Raw genomic sequence first — 20,081 nt, forward strand, 5'->3', positions numbered from 1 at the left:
GCTCTGACTCTGGTGAATTCTCTCACCCTCCCGTGCTTCTGACTGTACCCAGTGCTTGTATGTATAAATAAATAAATAAATCTAAAAAAAAAAAAAAAAAAAGACACAACCTATGAAGCTATCAGCAGCCACTGCAGTACGAATTTGATCCCCAGCCAGGGAAAAGATCCACACGGCGCAGCAGACTTCTCCCGACTCGTCCACTGCTCCCCTCAGCAGTGTTTCAGTCGGTCTGCCTATTTTGTTCCCCACTCTGGCTCTAGTGAATCCTCTCACTCTTCAGACCTCTGGCCTGTACCCCAGTTCTTGTATGCATTAATGGATAAAATCTTTAAAAAAAAAAAAAAAAAAGCAGCTACAGCAACCACCGCAACCAACTTCTGAAGTAGTCCCCAAAATACCCTTTAGCCCTCTTATCTATCTTAACAAGTCCCTATCTCCCCTAAGACTTACACTGCCAGGCACAAGATACTGCTCCTCAGATTGGGTCTCAATCAGAATTTGGATCTCTGAAGGTCTCACAAGGATCAGAATGATCCCTTCAAGAAAGAGTCCTTTCCACTCTCTCAATGCAGAGGCTAATGGGGAGGGGGAACAACTCCTTCAGCAGCTCTACCTCCAACAGTGGCCTCTCATCAAAGAAGTCCTAGCCAATTATGAGCCTTAGCAAATAACTGATTCCAGCATGCTTTGGGTTCTAAATATATATACATATACATATTGGGTTGTCGGAAAAGTCATGACACATTTTTTTGTTTGAAAAACACAAAAAATACATCATGACTTTTCCAACAACCCAATATATATATAGATATCTATATATCTATATCTATATATACTCATTTAATCTACAAAAACTCTTTAAGGTTATTATTGTTTGTTATTATCCTCATTTTACAAATGAAAAACACTGAGATATAGCAAAGTTACATATCTCATCCAAGGTCACTCTGCTATAAGTGGTGGAGCCAGGACATGCATTGACACTACACTGTGCTGCCTCTCTAAAGAGGAAGCAGTGATCTCCACCATCTTTGCAAACCACCTAGGTGTCCCAGACATAACTCTGCAGAACCCCCTTTTCACACACACAATACTGGACACAGCCCTGTCTCCAATGTTGCATTTGTAAGTACCAAGAGAGCTCCTGGTCTTCCCTACTAGACCATAACTCATCTCAGGTTGACAGATACACACTCAGTACCTGGAAAATGCTCAGGGAACACTGAACAAACAAAGGAGGGGAAAGGTCAAAGTGAGCTTATTGAAGAGAACCATAAGCATAATTCTTCTTAGTACACTTTTCTAGTGCCTACTATCACTCTCAGATTCTTAACAGTTTTAGTTCAGAAACAATTGGGTTTTGCCAACACTGCATGCTACAAAGGCCTCGCTGACCCTAATGCCATGGCCCTCAAAACTGGGCGGTCCAGCCTCACAGGTTCCAGAGTGCCATGCCATCCAAGGAAGGCAGCCAGCTGCCCCTGAGCCAGGCTTCTGTCACTGCTTGCTCACACACACAACATTGGAGCTCCAGTGACTCAGGGATTGGCTGACAATTCCCTGTTGGGTCATAGCCTCTGGCTGCCCCCGACCAACAGGAAACCTCTACATGCTTAAGTTGTTTTTAAAAGGGCAAGTCAAACAAGAACCATCCCACATGTACATGGGCACAGATGAGAGAAATCCGGTGCCCAGCCAAGCTGGTGACCAAAGAGTCTCTGCTCAGCGAGGAAGTATGAAGTGAATAAACCTCAGTGCTCCCTAGAGTAGACAGCAGCAAGGCAATGCACCAGGCTTGCGCCTGGGAGATCCCAGCTACTCACAAAAGCATTTATTTCACCAAATCATGGATGCAAAAGGTCATCTGTCCAGTTCAGTAAGCCAAAGAATGTCTAAGCTATACAAAGAATTCTATGTTTCATTTCTTCTTCGTTGGAGGTAGGGCAAGATGACCATATCTTTGTTTATTCATTCAACAAATACTTAGTGAGCACCTATTATGTGCTGACAGGTACTCTAGGTGCTAGATACAAGGATTAACAATAGAGACAAAAATCCATGTCCTCATGAAGCTTAAATTGTAGAAGATTGCAGGCACCCAATGAACAGGCACCTTGGAAATAAAGCTAGTGCTACCTAGTGCTATAGCCCCAACAGTCAGTTTCCATCAGTCTTTGCTCCCAAGCTGATCCCAGGAGGATCTATTACCTAGAGAACAGAGAGACTTAAGAAGGAACACAATGGGGGCTAGCAGTTAAGATACGTGGTTCTTTGTTACAGAGTTTATACAGTAGGTGGCAACTCCTTTGACTAGATAGGAGAGAGTACTCTTGGGCTTCAGTTTCATTCTCTAGGTGTTTTCCAGTTCCTCAAACTGAGATTGGGACTAAACATCCACCTGTTTGACAAGGAGGAAATATGGCCAAGAGAATGGCAGTGCCAGGACCCAGGCATTCTGAAGAAGCCAACCATCTGAGCAAAGCCTTATTTTGGGTCTGGCATCCCACTAGGCCACTGACAGGCTCCAACTTCCCAAGACAGCTCCTTGCCAACCTTCCCTGAATGCTGGACATGGAAACAAAGCAGCCACCTATTGCCCAAGCCACAGTGAGTTAGCTTGAGACATACCTTGGCTCTTCCACCAATATTTATTGAGCTCTAAATATTTTAGGTATTAATGATCAGCAGATAACTAAAAACAAAGTGTCTCTAGACAGGTAACATTCTGGTGGCAGGAGACAGTATGGCTTTATTTGTTTAGAGTTAACAAATAAATCAACTCTGAGAGGGCTCTGGGGCGAATGAAGAATAGAACAGGGTAAAGGGAGAGACATTAATAGTGAGGGCGATCAGTGAAGGCCTCTCAGCCAGGGGGATATGAGAACATAACCTTATAGAAGTAAGCTGTTTATTTTTTTTAAAAAGATTTATTTTTATTTATTTATGCATACAAGAACTGGGGTGTAGGCCAGAGGTGCAGCGGGTAAGAGGATTCACCAGAGACAGAGTAGGGAGCAGAACAGGCAGATCTACTGAAATACATTGCTAAGGGGAGCAGCAGGTGAGACAGGAGAGGTCTGCTGCACCATGTGGGTCACCTCCCTGGCTGGGGACAGAACTCAGGCCACAGTGGCTGGCGACAGCTTGATAGCACTGAGATGTTTTTAACCCTGCACCACCAGAGAGGCCAAGCAGTTGATTTTTTGAGGGGAGAAATATTCCAGGCAGAAGGGGCAGTTGGTCAAAGGCTTGAGATACAGACTTACTATATTCTGGGAGCAACAAGGAGGCCAGTGTGGCCAGAGCAGAGTATGTAGATGAGGCATAGACAGGAGATTAGTCAGAGAGGCACCAGAGGCCACATCACAGAGGACCCAGTGGACCAATAATAAGACTGACTCATGGAGAGAAAGGAAGCTCTCAAAGGGGTGTGAGCAACAAATGACAGGATTTGATTTCCTATCAAAAAAATGAAGCATGCAAGTACGGCAGCAGGGAGATCATTGAAAGGTCAACAATCCAGGCATAAGATTATGACCATTCAGATTAGCATGGTAGCAGCAGAGTTGGATCTGAGAGCTGTGCCAATTGGATTTGCAGTTGGACTGAATGAAAGGTATGAAAGACAAAGAGAAGTCAAGACTGTCATCAAGGGCTTTGGCTTTTGCCTGAGCACCTGGTAAAATGGATTTAGGCTAATAAATTTCAATTTTGGAATCATCATTGTTTTATGAATATTATTTAAAACTATCTGACTAAATGAGATCATCTAAGGAGTCAAATGTAGCTAGAGACTGAGGCCTGGGGCACTCCTGTGTTTCAAGGTCAGGTAGAGGAAGGAAAACTAGCAAAACAGGCAATGGCAACTGACTGAGAAGAGAGTAGAGTGAGGAAGGAAGAATACAGAGCAATGCCCTGAGACCTTAGAGAAACAGGGAGCAATCAACAGAGTCAAATCTGTTAACTATCGAGTAAGAGAAAGGCTTGAGAAATGATGGCTAAACTTGGCAACATAGAGGTCACTGTGACCTTGAGAACAGAGATTTCACTGGAGAGGTAGGAAGGGAAGCCTGACTGGGAGGAATTCAAGAAAATGGTAAGAGAGGATAGAGACAAGGAGTTCAGGCAAGTCTTTCAAAAGTTTTTCCTAAAAGGAAAACAAGGAAATGAGGTGGTAGTCAGAGGAGACTATGGGGTAATAGGAAGCTTTTGTTGGCTATTTTGAGCCAGGAAATCTTACAGCATGCTTGCATGATGACTGGAATGATCCAAGAGGGAAGAAGAAATTGTCCAGGTAGGATAAGTGGGGTTAAGTACAGGAGCGTTGTTCTCGAGTACGCAATCAAGGGGAAGAGGGTCAGTCCACTGCCTATCTAGAAGACTTGAGGAACCCCTTTTGCTCCCATTCAGCTGGGCTGAGTGTCTTCTCACACAGTCTCCCCCTATGATGTTCTGAGCTTCTTTCACCGCTGGCTTTTACTTCTACATGTATTTCCAACTCATCCCACAGAGAGAAAAGGCCCAGTTTTGTTCTTTTCTTTCCCCCTCCTTCAAGCATCTGGATCCAACTCTCTCTCCAAACACACTGTCATCAAGAACTACTTGATGACGAGGTCCTATCAATTCTACTTCCTTCGCATCTCTTAGATCTATCCCCCTCCCTGCAATGCCCACTGCTGCTGCTACTGCTACTTCCCTGGTTCAGACCTTATCTTTCTCCAGGACTATCAAAACAGTCTCTTAACTTGTCTTTCTGAGTGTAGTCTTTTTTTTTTTAATAATAAATTTTATTTTTATATTCCCCATACAATTGCAACCCCCCATTCTGACCCCAATCCCTCCCCTCCCACCCCCGCCCCCCTAAAAGTGTCTCTGGTTCATAGTTTTTTGTTGATTTTGATTTTCACTTTCTTATAGTTATTCATTTTCCTGGTCCCTTATTTAAGTTTTCTAGATTCCTGCTATGAGTGAGACCATCCGGTATTTTTCTTTTTCTTTTTGGCTTATTTCGCTGAGCATGATCCCTTCCAGCGCCATCCATGTTGCTGCAAATTGCATGTGTTTATCTTTTTTGAATGCTGAGTAATATTCCATGGTATATATGTACCACATCTTCTTGATCCAGTCATCTATTTTTGGGCATTTGGGTTGTTTCCAAAGCTTAGCTATTGTAAACAGTGCTGCTATAAACATAGGGGTGCAGGTGCTCTTTGGAATTGATGTTTCTGTGTCCTTTGGGTAAATACCTAGGAGTGGAATTGCTGGATCATATGGAAGCTCTATGTTTAGTAGGTCCAAAAATCACACACAGCTGTGTGTGAGTGTAGTCTTAATCTGGGTCCAGCCTACCCTCTCATCTTCTGACTTCTTTCTAAAATGCAAAATTAATCGTGCTTCATAGTGCAAATCCAGGGCCTCCCTAGTGGTGTAAGGGGTGAAGTCTCAGCACTTTGACGCTATCTGCAGTCTCTGCAGCATAAGTTCAATCCCTGGCCAGCCAGGGAGGTGACCCACATGGCAGAGCAGACCTCTCCTGTCTCGCCCGCAGCTCCCCTCAGCAGTGTATTTCAGTCAGACTGCCTGCTCTGCTCCCTTCTCTGTGTCTGGTGAATCCTCTCACCCTTGCACGTCTGGCCTGTCCCCCAGCTCTTGTATGCATAAATAAATCTTTTTTAATAATAAACTAAAAAAAAAAGAAAGTGCAAATTCGTTGACATGGTTGACAAGGTACCTCCCAAATCTGGTCCCTACCTATATCTTTTGTCATCTCATACTGTTTTTCTCTATGAAATCCTGTACCCTAACCTTGGCCACATCCAGCTCCCTGCTTTTCACACCTCTCAGCCTTCTCACATTATGTTTCCTTTCACCCCGCCTTCACCCATCTGAGGATGACCTATTTTTAGTGCCTGTACTTTCCCAGAAAATGTATGATGGTAGCATAATGCTTTATTGAAGCCATAGTCCCTTCTAGATTCTAAGTGGTCTACCTGAAGGTGGTGACAGTGTCTTGTTAATCTTGATATCCTTTGCTCTTTGCAGTGCCTCTAGAACACAGTAAGAATTAATGTATTTGTGTTGAATGACTAAATGAATGAATAAAACAGAAATGCTTAAAACCTAGGTCTCCTGTCCAGGGCATTGTCCATGGACTTTCTTGTCTCCCTCTTTGAGCCACATGACTTGAAGAACAAAAAGTGGTGCACAGGGCACTTTACATGACCCAACATGGTTGTCAGTCCCCACAACACTCTCCCACCAGGCAAAAATCACATATTAGACCAAAAGTCTAAGGACCTGGGTTCTTCTTAGTCCCAGTTCCATCATGTCCTAGGTGTGCTCATGGGAAGTCACCCAAATGCTCAGAGTTTTAGGTTCTTTATCTATAAAGCTGGGGGAAATACCTGCTGTGAGTATCCTCACATACTAGCTGTGTGAATAAGATGATGCCAGTTTGTAAAGGTGTTTGAACACCATCAACAGTTCCAAGAAGGTAGAGGAAATACAAGAGACGAGTAAACACAAAGCAGTCAAAAAACACCAAAAACTTTGTTCTTACCATCTCTCCCTCTATTCTAAAATCCCAGAGCTTGCCCCTGGGGAGGCAGATCACTGTGAAACTGGGCACTTGTGCCATTGCCCTGTCAGCAAGCAGCCAGCTCTGCTGCTCAGCACGGGTATGGATGCCAACACTGCAGCATCTGACCGGCCAAAACCAACATCTACAGGAGAGGGAGTAAGATAAACAGATTAAAAAGGAGAAACAGAAAAAGAAAGGGGGAGAGTGCAAAGGAATTTTAAAAGAAACAGGATCATAAACATTCAGACACAGGGACAAATATGTAAGACGAGTGAGTAGGACCAAAAGAGTACACACTAAGGTATGGAAAGAGAAAACAAAAAGAAAGAATATGCACACATGCTCGCACACACAGACATATAGAAAGTGAGTTAAAGTGCAAGATAACTGCTTTACCCTCTGGTATTGTTCAGAACATGACCCAATCCTTGAGTTACTGACCTGGTTCATTCTCCAGTAACACAGCAGGAAGCATTTGAGGCCAAAAGATTCCCTGTATATTGTCAAGTGTACCTAGGGACTTTGGGGGAGGGTATCTTTAGTTCCATGACGACAAGACAGTTTTGATCTCAGCATGTTCTCACTACAGGGCTTCTCACAGTATCATATCAGGAAGAAGAACAAGTTAGGGCCCATTGGAGAACATTCCTGGGAGTCCAGGAAATGACCCCAGATGTACCAAGATGGGCTATGGGTGTGTGAAGTGAGACTACCTGAAAGTTAAGGTTATACAAGCCCAGCTTCCAAAATGCTCCTGTCCCTGCTAAGCAGGTGTCCAGCCTGCTGTGAGACTGTGACTTGTAACAAGAAACATATTTGGGCTTCTTGCCATTACTGGCACATAGCTCCTAAAACCCTTGGAATTTTCTAAGAGATGAAAGTTATTAAGGTGTCTTCTTTTTTATACTAATTGGGTTGATTTTAGAAAGTCCCTAAGGAAAGGGGCTGGTAGCCTAAGAAATGAAAGCATGTGATTAGAGGATTAGAACTTTCAGTCCCACCCTCCCAACTATGAAAGGCTGGAGGCTGGACCAATCACCAAAGGCCAATGATTTAATCAATCCTGTCGATGTGATGAGGCCTCCATGAAAACCCAAAAGAAAGGAGTTGTCTGGGTTGGAGAATACTTGGAGATTTGGGGACATTGCGACACGTGCCTTATGGATCTCTTCCATCCGTTACATCTTAAAGTTATGTTCTTTCATCATAAGCTAGTAACTGGGAAGATGTTTCTTTGAATTCTGTGAGTTGTTTTAGAAAATTAACTGAATCCAAAGGGGACAGAAGTCACAGGAACTTGACTATAGCCAGTCGGTCAAAATTACAAGTAACAACCTAGACTTGTAACTGATGTCTGAGGCCCAAGGAGAGGGTTATTGGAGCCCTCAATCTGTAGCAATTTAGTCAGAAGTACAAGGAACAATAGGAATGGAGGAGCCATCATCTAAAACTGCCCTTAACCTTGGAATCTGATGCTATCTCCTGGTAGGTGATGTCACAGCTAAGTTAAATCGTAGATCACCCAGCTAGTTTCCAGAGAATTGCTTCGTGGTATAGGGGAACTCCCCTCTGCACTTTGGAAGTGAGTCCAAGAACCCAAAATACCTGCTTTCAAATGAAATTAACTGGGAGTTTAGGCATTCCTCATTCTAGAGTTGCTCAACTAAGGTGGACCCTTGTTGGCTCAGTGGGCATCAGCATCCCCTCCACCTCCCGACATTCACAGTGACTGCCCAAGCTCAGAAGATGCTTTCACTGTACTCCCTCAAGGCCATACTTGGAATACGCAAGAGGAGCAAAGAGAGGATGTTGCCTGAGTCCAGAAATTTGTTCCCAGTTACTTGGCTCAGTCCAGTAACTTCTGCTGACATCCCATTCTGGGGTAATCCTGATAAAAAGCCAAAGGACTCAAAACTTGGCCTTTCTGCTCCTAAAAAGCAGAAATGGTCTCAAATGGTTGGGATTCCCCCAGCAGAGTCCCAGGTAGCTTCAGCCTCCACATGAGGCTACACCTAGGCTGCCATCTACAGAGACTCTTGATGTCAATCATAGTTCGTCAGGGTAAGTAGAATGGTGGCCAGGGTAAGTAGAATGGCAGAGTAGAATGATCAAATCAGAAACTGAGTCACCTTCTCTCCTCCACAAAACACATCTATGAATCTCTGAAAGCCACCCCTGTCTGCCTTGCAGCTAATTTCTAGGGAAATACAAAGACTTTTAAGCAAATCCTTGGGGTTTGAGGGGCAACCCCAAATTCAATGGGTATAGTCAATGGGTATAGAAGATTTACAATATAGAAGTCCCCTCTGAGGCAGATAAAAAATGATACTTGATGGAAATATCCCCAATGCCCCAGTCCAGTAAAATGGAGCTGCAGAATAAACAGAAACAGGCACTATGCAAAGTCAAGAGAGAGAGAAATCTAGTTCCAAAAAATCAAGCCAAAATACTTGTAGTAGTCTTAAAATATGTTCCCCAAATTCTCTGACATAGTTTCCATCAAAATAATCCATTCTCTTGAATGTGGACATGGTGACTGGTTGACTAACAGAATACAAAGGAAATGAATCTAAGTCCTTTTCAGTCCCAGATCTCAAGAAACCAGCAGCTTCTACTTCCTGCCTCCCATGCTGTCGGTGTTCCCCAACTAAGGTCCCAGCTGACTGTCAGCTTCAGCTGTCAGACATACAAGTGAGCAAGCCTTCAGATGACTCCAGCCCCAACCACTGAGTCACCCCCAACTTTCGAGTAACCCCAACTGATGCTGCAAGGAACAGAGACAAGTTTTCCCTGCTGGATCCTACTCAAATTGCAATCTGTGAACAAAATAAATGACTGTTATTGTTTTAAGCCACAAGTTTAGAGTCATTTATTACACAGCAACAAATAAGCTGAGCAATACTGATGACATCATGTTTGGATTCTGGGAAGTATTTCAGGTGGTGGGACTAAGGCCATGGGTGAGACAGGCTCTGCAACACTATCTTTTACCCAAAGCACTACTCTCAGCAGATTTTTATTCTCTTCAAGTTCTTACTCTCTTCCTGAAATCTAAGCACAGGGTTTGTCTCTGTAACCACATTAGCAGTGGGACCCCAAGACCTCTCGAGAGTTTACCCTATCACAAACCAAGACCTTCCTTTGCACAGAACCTACAACTCAGAGTTGGAATTATAGTTCCATTATGAATTGCTACATGGGCTTTAGCTTCCTTACATATAACATCAAGTGACTCAGTCAAATGAATCCCAAGATGTCTTCCAACTCTAACTTTCCAATAGAATATGTGCTAGTCCTCTAGAGAATTTCAGATCCACCTAAACATCTACCTTATGCGGCTCTACAGAAGTCAATTTGGAGGTGCAAGTTGAAGGTTCTAAGAATGACTACAGAGGGGAGGGGAATCTTTTCTAGCTGAGTGGTCAAGAAAAGTACTGGGAGAGAAGAAGCATTTGCCAACTGGGGGTGGATAAAGGCCCAGTTTCTCAAAGTCTTAGCACCCCTGCCCTCCCGAACCAAAGTTCTGGTCATATCAGGGCATCTCCTCCCACTTGGACTCCTAGGCTAGCAATGATGAAAACTCTCAGGTGACTGCCAAATATCTACTGAAAAGTCAGAATAAGAAATGTAGGTGCCATGGTCATTAATCCCAGTTTTAAAATCCTTGGAGAAAGAGACTGGGTCATCCCTCTTTGTTCTCCACTGTCCTCCGCAGGACCAGGTACTTAGGAGGCCAGTATTCCGAGCTCACTGACAGCAACTTCCCAAATTAACTGGTGATTTACTACCCTACTCAGCCAAAGAATATTCTTAGATGTGGTTAGGGATGAAGGCAGTCAGAGTAAGCACCACATGACAATATCTAAATAGTACCTTCAGTCTGGTGGCACGCTCTGAGAGAACAGCATCTGCAGGCACATAGGAGCCCATGACTCCCTACCAAAAGCCAGGTTCCCAGGAGAGAAGAGAGTAAAGTGAGAATGTGGCAGGAAAGAGGCTGGATATGAGAGGCTGGAGAAATGACTTTTTTTTTCAGATTTATTTATTTATGTATACAAGAGCTGGGGTACAGGCCAGAGATGCGGGGGGTGAGAGGACTCATCAGAAATGCTTTTTTTTGAGGCACAGGAGAGGCTCAGATACTTACAAACACCCATCCTGTTATAGTGACATGCATGCTTGGAACCCAAGGGAAGAACAACCTCTGAAAATATTTAAAACTTGTAGGTAAGTGTTCCAAATAGAAATAGAGGTACCAGCCAGCAGTCCTAATTCTGCTTTGTTATTTGATGTTACTAATGCATCTCCCGCTGCATAGAGAAAGTGAGAAGAAAACAAAAATATTTAAAGGGATTGAGTACTGATGGGTATAGTGATTTTCAATTCAGGTTTAAGTAAGTTATTTCTTTGAAATTAAGGATGAAACTATGCAGTCACATATAATGCTTGTTTTACCATTACAGTGTCACATTTTTAAAAAAAGAAACCTAAATTGGTTCCCAGAAGCAGATAACAAGAAACAAAGACTCTAAGATCTAGACCAGTTTCTGCCTTGGCCACCAACATGCCCCCGAAGACTGAAGTTTTCCACCTGTTTTACCCAAGAGTTATTGCTTCCTACCATTCCCAATTTCACCCACTTCAGGGAAGCAGGTATGCAAGCAACTCTAGCCCAGGTTGGAAGAGATGTGTAGGCACAGGGCAGGGGAGTACTCTTATTGTTCTTGCTACCACAGAGAGGATATTTAACTTTTTGGTCTAAATTCCAAGCTCTTACATTAAAAAACATCAGATTCTACCAATCTCTGTTTAATTGGCAAAGTCCATTCAGACCATTTCTCCTAGGACTAACCCGTGGTGTACAGAACCCCTGCTTCATTTACTCCAGTCACTCCCAGAGACTATATCCTGCATCCATCCTTTCCACCATTATTGGACTCCAGCTGTCAATGAACCAAATGTCTACCATACCTCTAGCCAGAACTGAGGGTGGCACATTCCACTGGACACAGCTTGGCACTGCATGGCCCAGACAACCAGGAAGGAATGAGTCCTACCCCAAGCTAAGCTGAGCATCCTTCCCAAAGCTATTCACTCTAGTGGCTTATGTCCCAAAAGTAAAATTTGTCCACTAGGGATTCAGCAAATGGGGCCATGAAAGGCATGTGGCTTTAATAAAAGAGCTTGGAGGTTCTTCTAGGGCATCCAGCCTTTATCAAGGCATAAGAAGCTTTGGTGAGAGCACTGTACATCTATCTGCCAGTTCTAGAAGCTTTTATCTAGAGGGAGCTAACATTAGTTGAGTAGCTTCATGCCAGCCACTATGCTAAACATTGACATATTATCTCATTTAATCCTCACAGCAACTCTGTGAGATAAGTACTATTCTTATTTTATAGATGAGTAACCAAGAAAACGCCCTGATATCTCACTATTTGGTAAGTGGTTAGAGCTTAGATTTGAAGGTAGTTCAATTTGGGATTTGATTCCAAAATCCATGGCTTTCTATGATCTTAAATTCCCACATTTATAAAGAAGACAATGCCAGAAAAAGTAGATTATAGTTTACACTGACTAAAATTCCCCAAGCCGGGTTTTTTGTTTTTTTTTTTTCCTTTAGTCCAGCCTAAAACCTTAGAGTCTAGACTTCTGCTTGGAACTTGTGCTGTTAATATGTACAACTGCTTCCCCATCCCAAGCCCCAGTGTGATCAGCCTCTTTCTTACAGAACAGCTCAGGCAAGAGCTAGAGCTCAGGCAAGCTGCCCCCTTCTTGGAAAAAGAATACAGCCAGAAGAACATCAGCTGCTACATTCTGGCTCCATTCCTTGGCATCTAAGTAACTTCAACAGATAACATAAGGCAAAGCTTGTTTTAGGGTCTCTGTTTACTCACTTTCTGTGGAGATTTATATAGCTAGAAAATAGCATATGTGTTACAGATGATTTCTATTTTATAGTCAACATGAGCTGGAGCCAGACCAATCACCTTAATGATCAGTGATGATCACTTACAATTTGGCAGAGGTCCAGCCCATGACAGGTCATTTGACTGTCCCTTACTGCAACCCTCCAATGAGCCTCTCTCCCACAGCAGCGTGCCCCTACTCACCTGCTCAGGGTCTCCCGAGGGGCCTTAGTGCCTCCAGCCCCATGGTTGATGCTGGAATTCTTGTTGGCAGTCATGGTCATTTCGGCTCTCTGCAAATCCAGAGCCCTGCAAAGAAGACAAGACTATAATCCAAGTTTCCACAAGCATCCCAAAGCACCCCAAACATCTTCCAGATGACCTCCAAGACTGCCAAGAGGGTTTCTGTGGTGGGTGGTAGGAACCACTTTCCCACATATATTTAATTCCATGTGGTACAGCTTAAGAGTTTCAAAGGATTCCTGACCTGAAGAGTCTGTGAGTTAACAGATAGCTCATCACTTCACAGAGAATAACGTAAGAAAATCTGTTTCTATCCTACCTCTTCTCATTTCTCAAGTTAGTTTCCCAAACTTCTGCATGCCACGCAGCCTTTATGAATTTTTCCATATTTACATACCTTCTAAATTATTCAATGTTTTTCTTGAATCAACTTGAAATTGACTTGCTTTTCTAAAAGAAATCTAACCTTGTTCTAAACAATTAAGTATTCATTCAACAGATATTTAATGAACACCAAGGCCCTAGGTCATCCAGCAAAGAATGAAACAAAGTCTCTGCCCTTCTGGAGAAAGTGTGGACAAGCAGACAGTGAGCATGCACTCATCATCACGTGGTGGTTCACAAGTGTATGTTTAAATATAAAATGTATGGTGCAGAGAAGTCTTATGAATCAAAAAATGGAGACATAGAAGGAAAGTGAGGAAGGTCTGTTATTTTAAATAAAATGTTCAGGGAACAACAATCTGATAAAGTAACATCTGAGCCAATATCATGAAATTATAAGCTGTCATCATTTTCCTTAATACTCATTAAAATAAAATTAATATTCATTAAGATATTTAAGTACCTATAAGTGAAAAATGGTCATTTGTGTACCATATACAGTTAATTAATACAATACTATCCTTTAGGGAACATTGGTTTATGCTAAAATAATGAAAAGAAGAAAAAAGTTAAAGCTTAATGGTACATCCAGATTGGAAGGAAAGAAATAAAATTATTTCTTAATTGCAAATGGCATTATTTTGTATGTAGAAAACTCTAAGGATTCCACTAAAAAGATATTAAACTAATATATAAATTCAAGTAAGTTTGCAGGACAAGGGCAGTATTAAAAAATCAATTTTCTTTCTAGACCTCAACAAAGAATAATCCAAGAAGGAAATCAAGAAAAATAATTCCAGGGCCTCCCCTGGTGGCGCAGCGGTTGAGCGCTGGGCTGCAAGGCTGCCTGCAGGCTCTGCAGCACCGGTTCATTCCCCTGCAGCTGGCGAGGGACCCACCAAAAAAAAAAAAAAAAAAAAATTCCATTAAATAATAGAAGCCAAAAAGAATAAAACAATTAGAAATAAAATTAGTAAGTACAAGACTTGTACATGATAAACTACAAAACATTACTGAAAGAAATTAAAGAAGGCATAAGGTTAAAGGCATCCCATGCTCATAGATCAGAAAACTCAATATTGTCAAGATGGCAATATTCCCAAATTGATTCACAGATGGAACAAAATACCCATCAATAGCTAAGATTTTCAGAAATTGACAAAGGATGCTAATATGTCATGGCAATGTAAGGCATCCTGAGCAGCCAAAACAATCTTGAAAAAGAATAAACTTGGAGGACTCAGAGTTGCCAATTCAAAACATGCTACAAAGCTACAGTAATCAAAGGCAGTGCACACTGGCATAAGGATAAAAACAGAGATCAATGGTATAGAATGGAGAGTCTAAAAATAAACCCTCACACTTACAGTCAACTGATTTTCAACAAGGATGCCAAGACAATTCAATGGAGAAAGAAGAGTCTTCCAACAAAGGATGCTGATCAACTGGATATTCATATACAAAAGAGCAAAGAGGAGAAGCCCTACCTCACACCATACACAAAAATTAAGTAAAAATGAATCATAGGCTTAAATGTAAGAGTTAAAATTATAAAAACAAGCCTGGAAGAAAATATACAGGTAATCTTTGCAACACTGGGTTAGGCAATGCTTTCACAGCAGGACACCAAAAGCACAAGCAACAAAAGAAAAAAGACAAGCTTTGCTATATCAAAATAAGAGCCATCAAGAAAGTAAAACACAATCCACAGAAACGGAAGTTATTTGGCCTGAGAATTCAACAATAAAGAGGCAAATAGCCTAATTCAAAAGTTTACAAAGAGTTTGAACAGACATTCTCCAAAGATGTAAAACTGGTCAGTAAGCATATGAAACAATGTTCAACATCACTAATCATTAGGGGAATATGAACCAAAACCACAATGACATAGTACTTTGTACCCACTACAATGGCTATAATCAAAAAGACAGATCACAACAAGTGCTAGTGAGGCTGTGAAAAAACTGGAATTTTCACTCAGTACTGGTGGGGGTATAAAATAATAGTCACTTTGAAAGTTTTGGTGGTTCCTCAAAAAAGATTATTCACAGTTATCATATGACTCAGCATGACCTACTCCTAGGTAGGTAGCTGAAAGAAATGAAAATGTTATGTCCACACAAATAATTGTACATGTGTTCACAACAGCATTATTCATAATGGCCAAAAAACAGCAACGATCCAAATGCCCATTATAAGGGTGAATGAATTCTAAAATGTGGCATATCCACACATGGAATATTTATTATTAAGGCATAAAAAGAATGAAGATACATTCTATAACATGGATGAAACCATGATGCCACTTTTATGGAATGTCTAAAATAGGCAAATAGAAAAGGACAGGAATTTAGTAGTTGCTGAGTGCAAGGAGGTGGGTGGCAGAATGGTAAATAATGAGTAAGGGGTTTCTTTTTAGGGTGATCGAAATATTCTAAAATAAGTTAGTGGTTAATAGTTGCACAATTCTGTAACTATATTTAAAAACCATTGAATTATATGCTTTAAATGGGTGTATTTCATGAGATGAGAATATCATAATACCTTGGAGAGCAGATGTGAGAGATAACACAATTAACCTATCAAGTTTATTTCCAATGTGAATACATTGGAAAATGCATTCTGGCCTGAGCTCACACCAGTTTCAAGGAAGCTAGACAGTTCAGGAATATTAGTTCTCTCACTCTTACTAGTATTCTCATCACATTGAACAAAATGAAGTAAGTCTGGATATAAAAGTTAAATGTATTTACTGAGGGCCACTAATGATGTTACTCCTGGAGGTCATCTATTAATTACCTAGTTGCAAGTAAGTGATTGTTCTTGATGGCAAAAAAAAGCGCCAAACCTTATTTGATAACATTTATAGTTGTTTCCAAATTTCTACCTGATATCATGATAGTTTCTTTAACTTACATTAGCTCACTCAGTGTGGTTTGGCTGACAGTGGTCATGGTGGAGTGGGAGTTGAAAAGGAAGAAAGCCACCAGCAGGCATAAGGGGGACTGTTTGATGATGGCAGCAGAATCACTCCAAGGTGAACACTGCAGATGATTTTGGAAAAAGGAATGCAATACTAAAAGTCTCACTTTTCTCCACTTTCCCCGCTACCTGTTGGGAAAAAGTCTTTATGGACTGAAATATACCTTATAAGGTAAGATGGAGGAGGAGGAGTCAATCCTGCCCCTCGGGCACCTATGTGCACTGGCTCTGGTGGGACATTTACCTGCACCTAGTACCAAGAACTAGGGCTGGGCATAGGTTATGTGTGCAAAAGAAAAAAAGAGAAAAGGCAGCCTCTGGAAGCTTTCCCAGGGCCAGTTTTCAGGGTCCTCAGGCAGTAAAGTGCTACAAGGAAATTAACCTGCTAAGCTTCAGCTTTCAACTGTCCCCATGGTAACAAAGGTCACAACAACCATCATAGCCCATCCATACAACACTGGACCTGCAATATGCTCTAACAGCTCCAGAGAAGACTCTCAAGGAAAGGGCAGAGGATTTGTGGAAAAATAAAAAACTGAAATACATTAAAAGAACATGATGAAAAATATATTCTTTCTTTTCCTGATTTCTGATTTCCATCTAAAGAGGGTGAAACCCACTGCTCTAAAATGCTATTACGTGTTGTACATGAGATTACAGAGCCAACTTGATAAAGGGAAAATATAAATGACTCTGACACTTGGTTGGGTCCAGAAGAAAAATCTTGCTAAGATGTAACCAAGAAACCAGTGAATCAAAATCGCTAATAGGTCCAGGTCAGGGACCCATGGTTATACTTCTCAGATGCCATTCTTGGAAGTGGCCTAGGAGCTAAAGCAGGTTGGGCAGGCGAGAAATTCAGAAGGGTGCCTAGGTCAGGACAAAGACACCAAGTCACCATCCTCCTTACCACCTCTTCTCTCCAAGTCCAGTATATGAGGGTCAGAGAATAACCCAGGGGCTTGAGGAACTGAAGACCAGGCTAACAGATCTGGGCACTGTCTGCATGGCTGGTTTCCTGGGGGACACTGCTAAGACTAACCCGAAGCTCTCATCTACACTTTCAGCCAGTTACACCTTGGCAAGCCAGGCTGCAAGGAGGAAAGTCACTCCTTAGAGGAAATAACCACAGGAAATAACGGGTCTGAAGCAGAGAAGCTAGGGAGATGTGAGACTGTTTCACTAGATCCCACACCCACAATGGCAAACTGTAGGCAGAAATTGCATGTTTGGAAAATGAAATTGTTCAATTAGCATCTACTATCAATCACAAGTTACTCAAAAACTCAACTCTGACAAATTATAGGCAATTATACAAAGAGTTACAATCCAGAGAAAGGAGCATAATAAGGTACTTCTAGAACTTTTCTACAAACTGTGCATTTGAGATGAAGAGACCATAATTCCAAGTACGTGAGGCACAGCAGGAAGACCTGATTTTGAGTCAAACAACTCTGCCAACCCTGCCTCTGTCAACTTCTGGTTAAGGGACGGCATAAGCAAGTTCCAAAGACTGAACTATAACATGACCTACCTCATGTGGCTGGTAAGTCTGGCACACAGCTTAATGGTTTTTCTTTCACACAATGCTTCTGTAGGTATATGGAAAGCAACCTCTCTATTCCCAAGTTTGAGTCATTTTTCAGACTCCCTAACACTGCCATCCAGTCCATTCACTCTGAGCTAGGCACTGTGTACGCTACTAGGATAAAAAAATGACAGACACAGCCCCTAGCCTGGAGAAGTTAATCCGTAGGCAGAAAAGTTAAGTAATAAGGGGCTCCAGGAAGGCCTCATAGAAGGTGGCATTTGAAGTAATCCTTGATCTATACCTGAACTAAAATGGAAAGTCCTAAGGAAAAGAAAGGGACATTTATTAGAGAACATGCTGTTAGATTCTTTATATAATGACTAAAGCTATAAGCACATCACATATATTAAATCATTTAATCCTTTTAAATCATTTAATTATTTATAATTATAATAATAATTCTATTATTATTTACACATTACCAAGAAAGTAAGATAAAGAGCAATTAAATAGCTTGCTAAAAAGTGACAAGACAGGAATTTAGGGGGGTGGGGAGGCTGCACCAGTGCCCCAGCTCTGAGCCAAGACTCTGTTTCCCCCAGTAGTCTCCTAATTTAGTTCTCCCCATTCTTTGAGGCAGTGATAATGCCAATCCATTTGCCCACACACCTAGTGAAGGAGTAGAGCAGTTTTGTCTGACTCCACTGTCCTTAATATCAATGCAGTGCTTGTTAGTAAAAGCAGAGTCTCAGGCCCCACCTCTGCTTCCTGAATGGGCATCTGTGGAGACGAAGCCTGGGAATCTGCATTTTTAGTAAACACACACGCTCGTGTTCTACAGCAATACATATGAGAATCTGTGTCCTATATAATGTGTTCTCTAAGGACTTGGAAAGTCATGGGTCCTATCTTCCCTAGAGTTTACCCAGCTATAAGCAAATAAAAGATGGACACTGGGGTCCATCTCCTCCTCCCCTCTCATCCCTCTGCTTCCCAACCTCTCTCCAACCTCCCACTTCCCATCCCATCCTGCACAGAACCATTGACCGTCAACAACAAAGGAGCAGCTATATCACTGGGGTAAAATGTCACTGTTCCCTCAAAAGCAGTTTCATTAGCCTTTGTTGTGCTCTGTCTTCTTCTATCTGGAAACAACTCCACCACCTGCCTTGGGTGCTTTCCTCACTTTCTCCTTACTCCCAAGCTCCTGGGGGACAGAGCTTATATCCAAAGACATACTGGTGGTCTGCAAGAGCAAAAGTAAGTCTCATTTGGTCTTTTCTTTATTTCTAAATCATCTGAATTGGCTGTCAAGCATTTTAAGAATTGGGTGAGTACAAGTAAAACAGAAATTAAAATCCAGATTCTGGTTTCTCTTGAAAAATTAGAATATGCACAATTAAAGTCTGCATTCTATATGGCTACAGTGGTGCCACCGGAGTAGAAATGGCCCCTTCAGATGCAGTGAGTCCTCTCTAACTTACCACTGCCCTGCCCCGCTGCCTGGGTCCACTAAGGAATCCATGAGATGGAGTCTCTGAAGGGAGCTCTGAAGGTAAGAAATCAAGACACCTGACAGAAGAAACTGTAAATCATGGAGCAAACCCCTGACATATGCTTTCCAATGATGCACTAAGCACTCTGCTTGCGTGGAAGTAATAGCTTAGGAAGCAGCCCACAGGGAAGGAAAAGGCGGGAAAGGGAACCGAGCTCTTACATGCCCCAAGAACCTGGCACCAGTCAAGACTGAAACCAGTACCAGGCAGTTGTGGCCTAGGGCACAGATCCAGTCCAGCTTCCTACTCACCCTGCCAGAGCACGCCTCCTCAGACCCTAGTGACCTTCTTACTGACTCCCTCCTGAGACCTTTCCGCAGCCCTTGGCCCTGGCTCAGGAGAAATGGACTGAGTTTCCCCAGAATAGGGCCTCAACTTTAACTTCTTCCTCCCAGCATCTCAGTAGCCAATATTGGCACTGCAAGGGGCCTGACCAAGGTGACCAAATCAGAGTGCTCCTTCCCACCATAGGACTTTAACCTCACCCCAGCACCCATATATCCTATAGATCCCAACATCAGCGCTAGTTCTTCCTCTAGAGGGAAGGTCCCCTACTAGGTTCCCTATGGAAAAGCTCCCTGGCCCAGCCCCTCCATCTCTCCCTAACTAGCTGTCAAAAGGATAAATGCACTCCTAGAAATGGTTGAGGAATCTGAGACATAATTATGGCCCATTTCCACTTCTTGGGGCCACCTCCTTCCTTCTTTCTCAGCCACACTTGTCTCTCCTCCCTGCCTACACACACAGCCCAGAGACACTGCAAGCTCCAGGAGGGTCCTTATGAGTACCCAAACCAGGCTTCTATCCTTCCTTTCTCTTCTGCATCTAACTTGGATGGGGCTTAGTTTAACTTCTCATAGCTGTGCCAAGACAGCAGCTCCAGGCCTGGCTGTGGT

General features: G+C 42.4%; 1 protein-coding gene across 6 annotated transcripts in view; it reads right to left on the reverse strand.

Moving 5' to 3' along the window:
- Positions 1–12,773, reverse strand: part of DENND2B (DENN domain containing 2B) — a gene marked incomplete at both ends in the record, with an annotated part of 47,869 nt that extends 35,096 nt beyond the window's left edge. For all 6 annotated transcript variants that reach the window (XM_084240653.1, XM_084240652.1, XM_084240651.1 and 3 more), the window contains one exon: positions 12,694–12,773. In XM_084240653.1, coding sequence (XP_084096779.1) covers positions 12,694–12,773 — 80 coding nt within the window. The remainder of the gene's footprint in view (positions 1–12,693) is intronic.
- Positions 12,774–20,081: the final 7,308 nt, after the last annotated feature.

The sequence above is a fragment of the Talpa europaea genome (genome assembly GCF_964194135.1).
Source record: "Talpa europaea genome assembly, chromosome: 1".
Taxonomy (NCBI): Eukaryota; Metazoa; Chordata; class Mammalia; order Eulipotyphla; family Talpidae; genus Talpa; species Talpa europaea.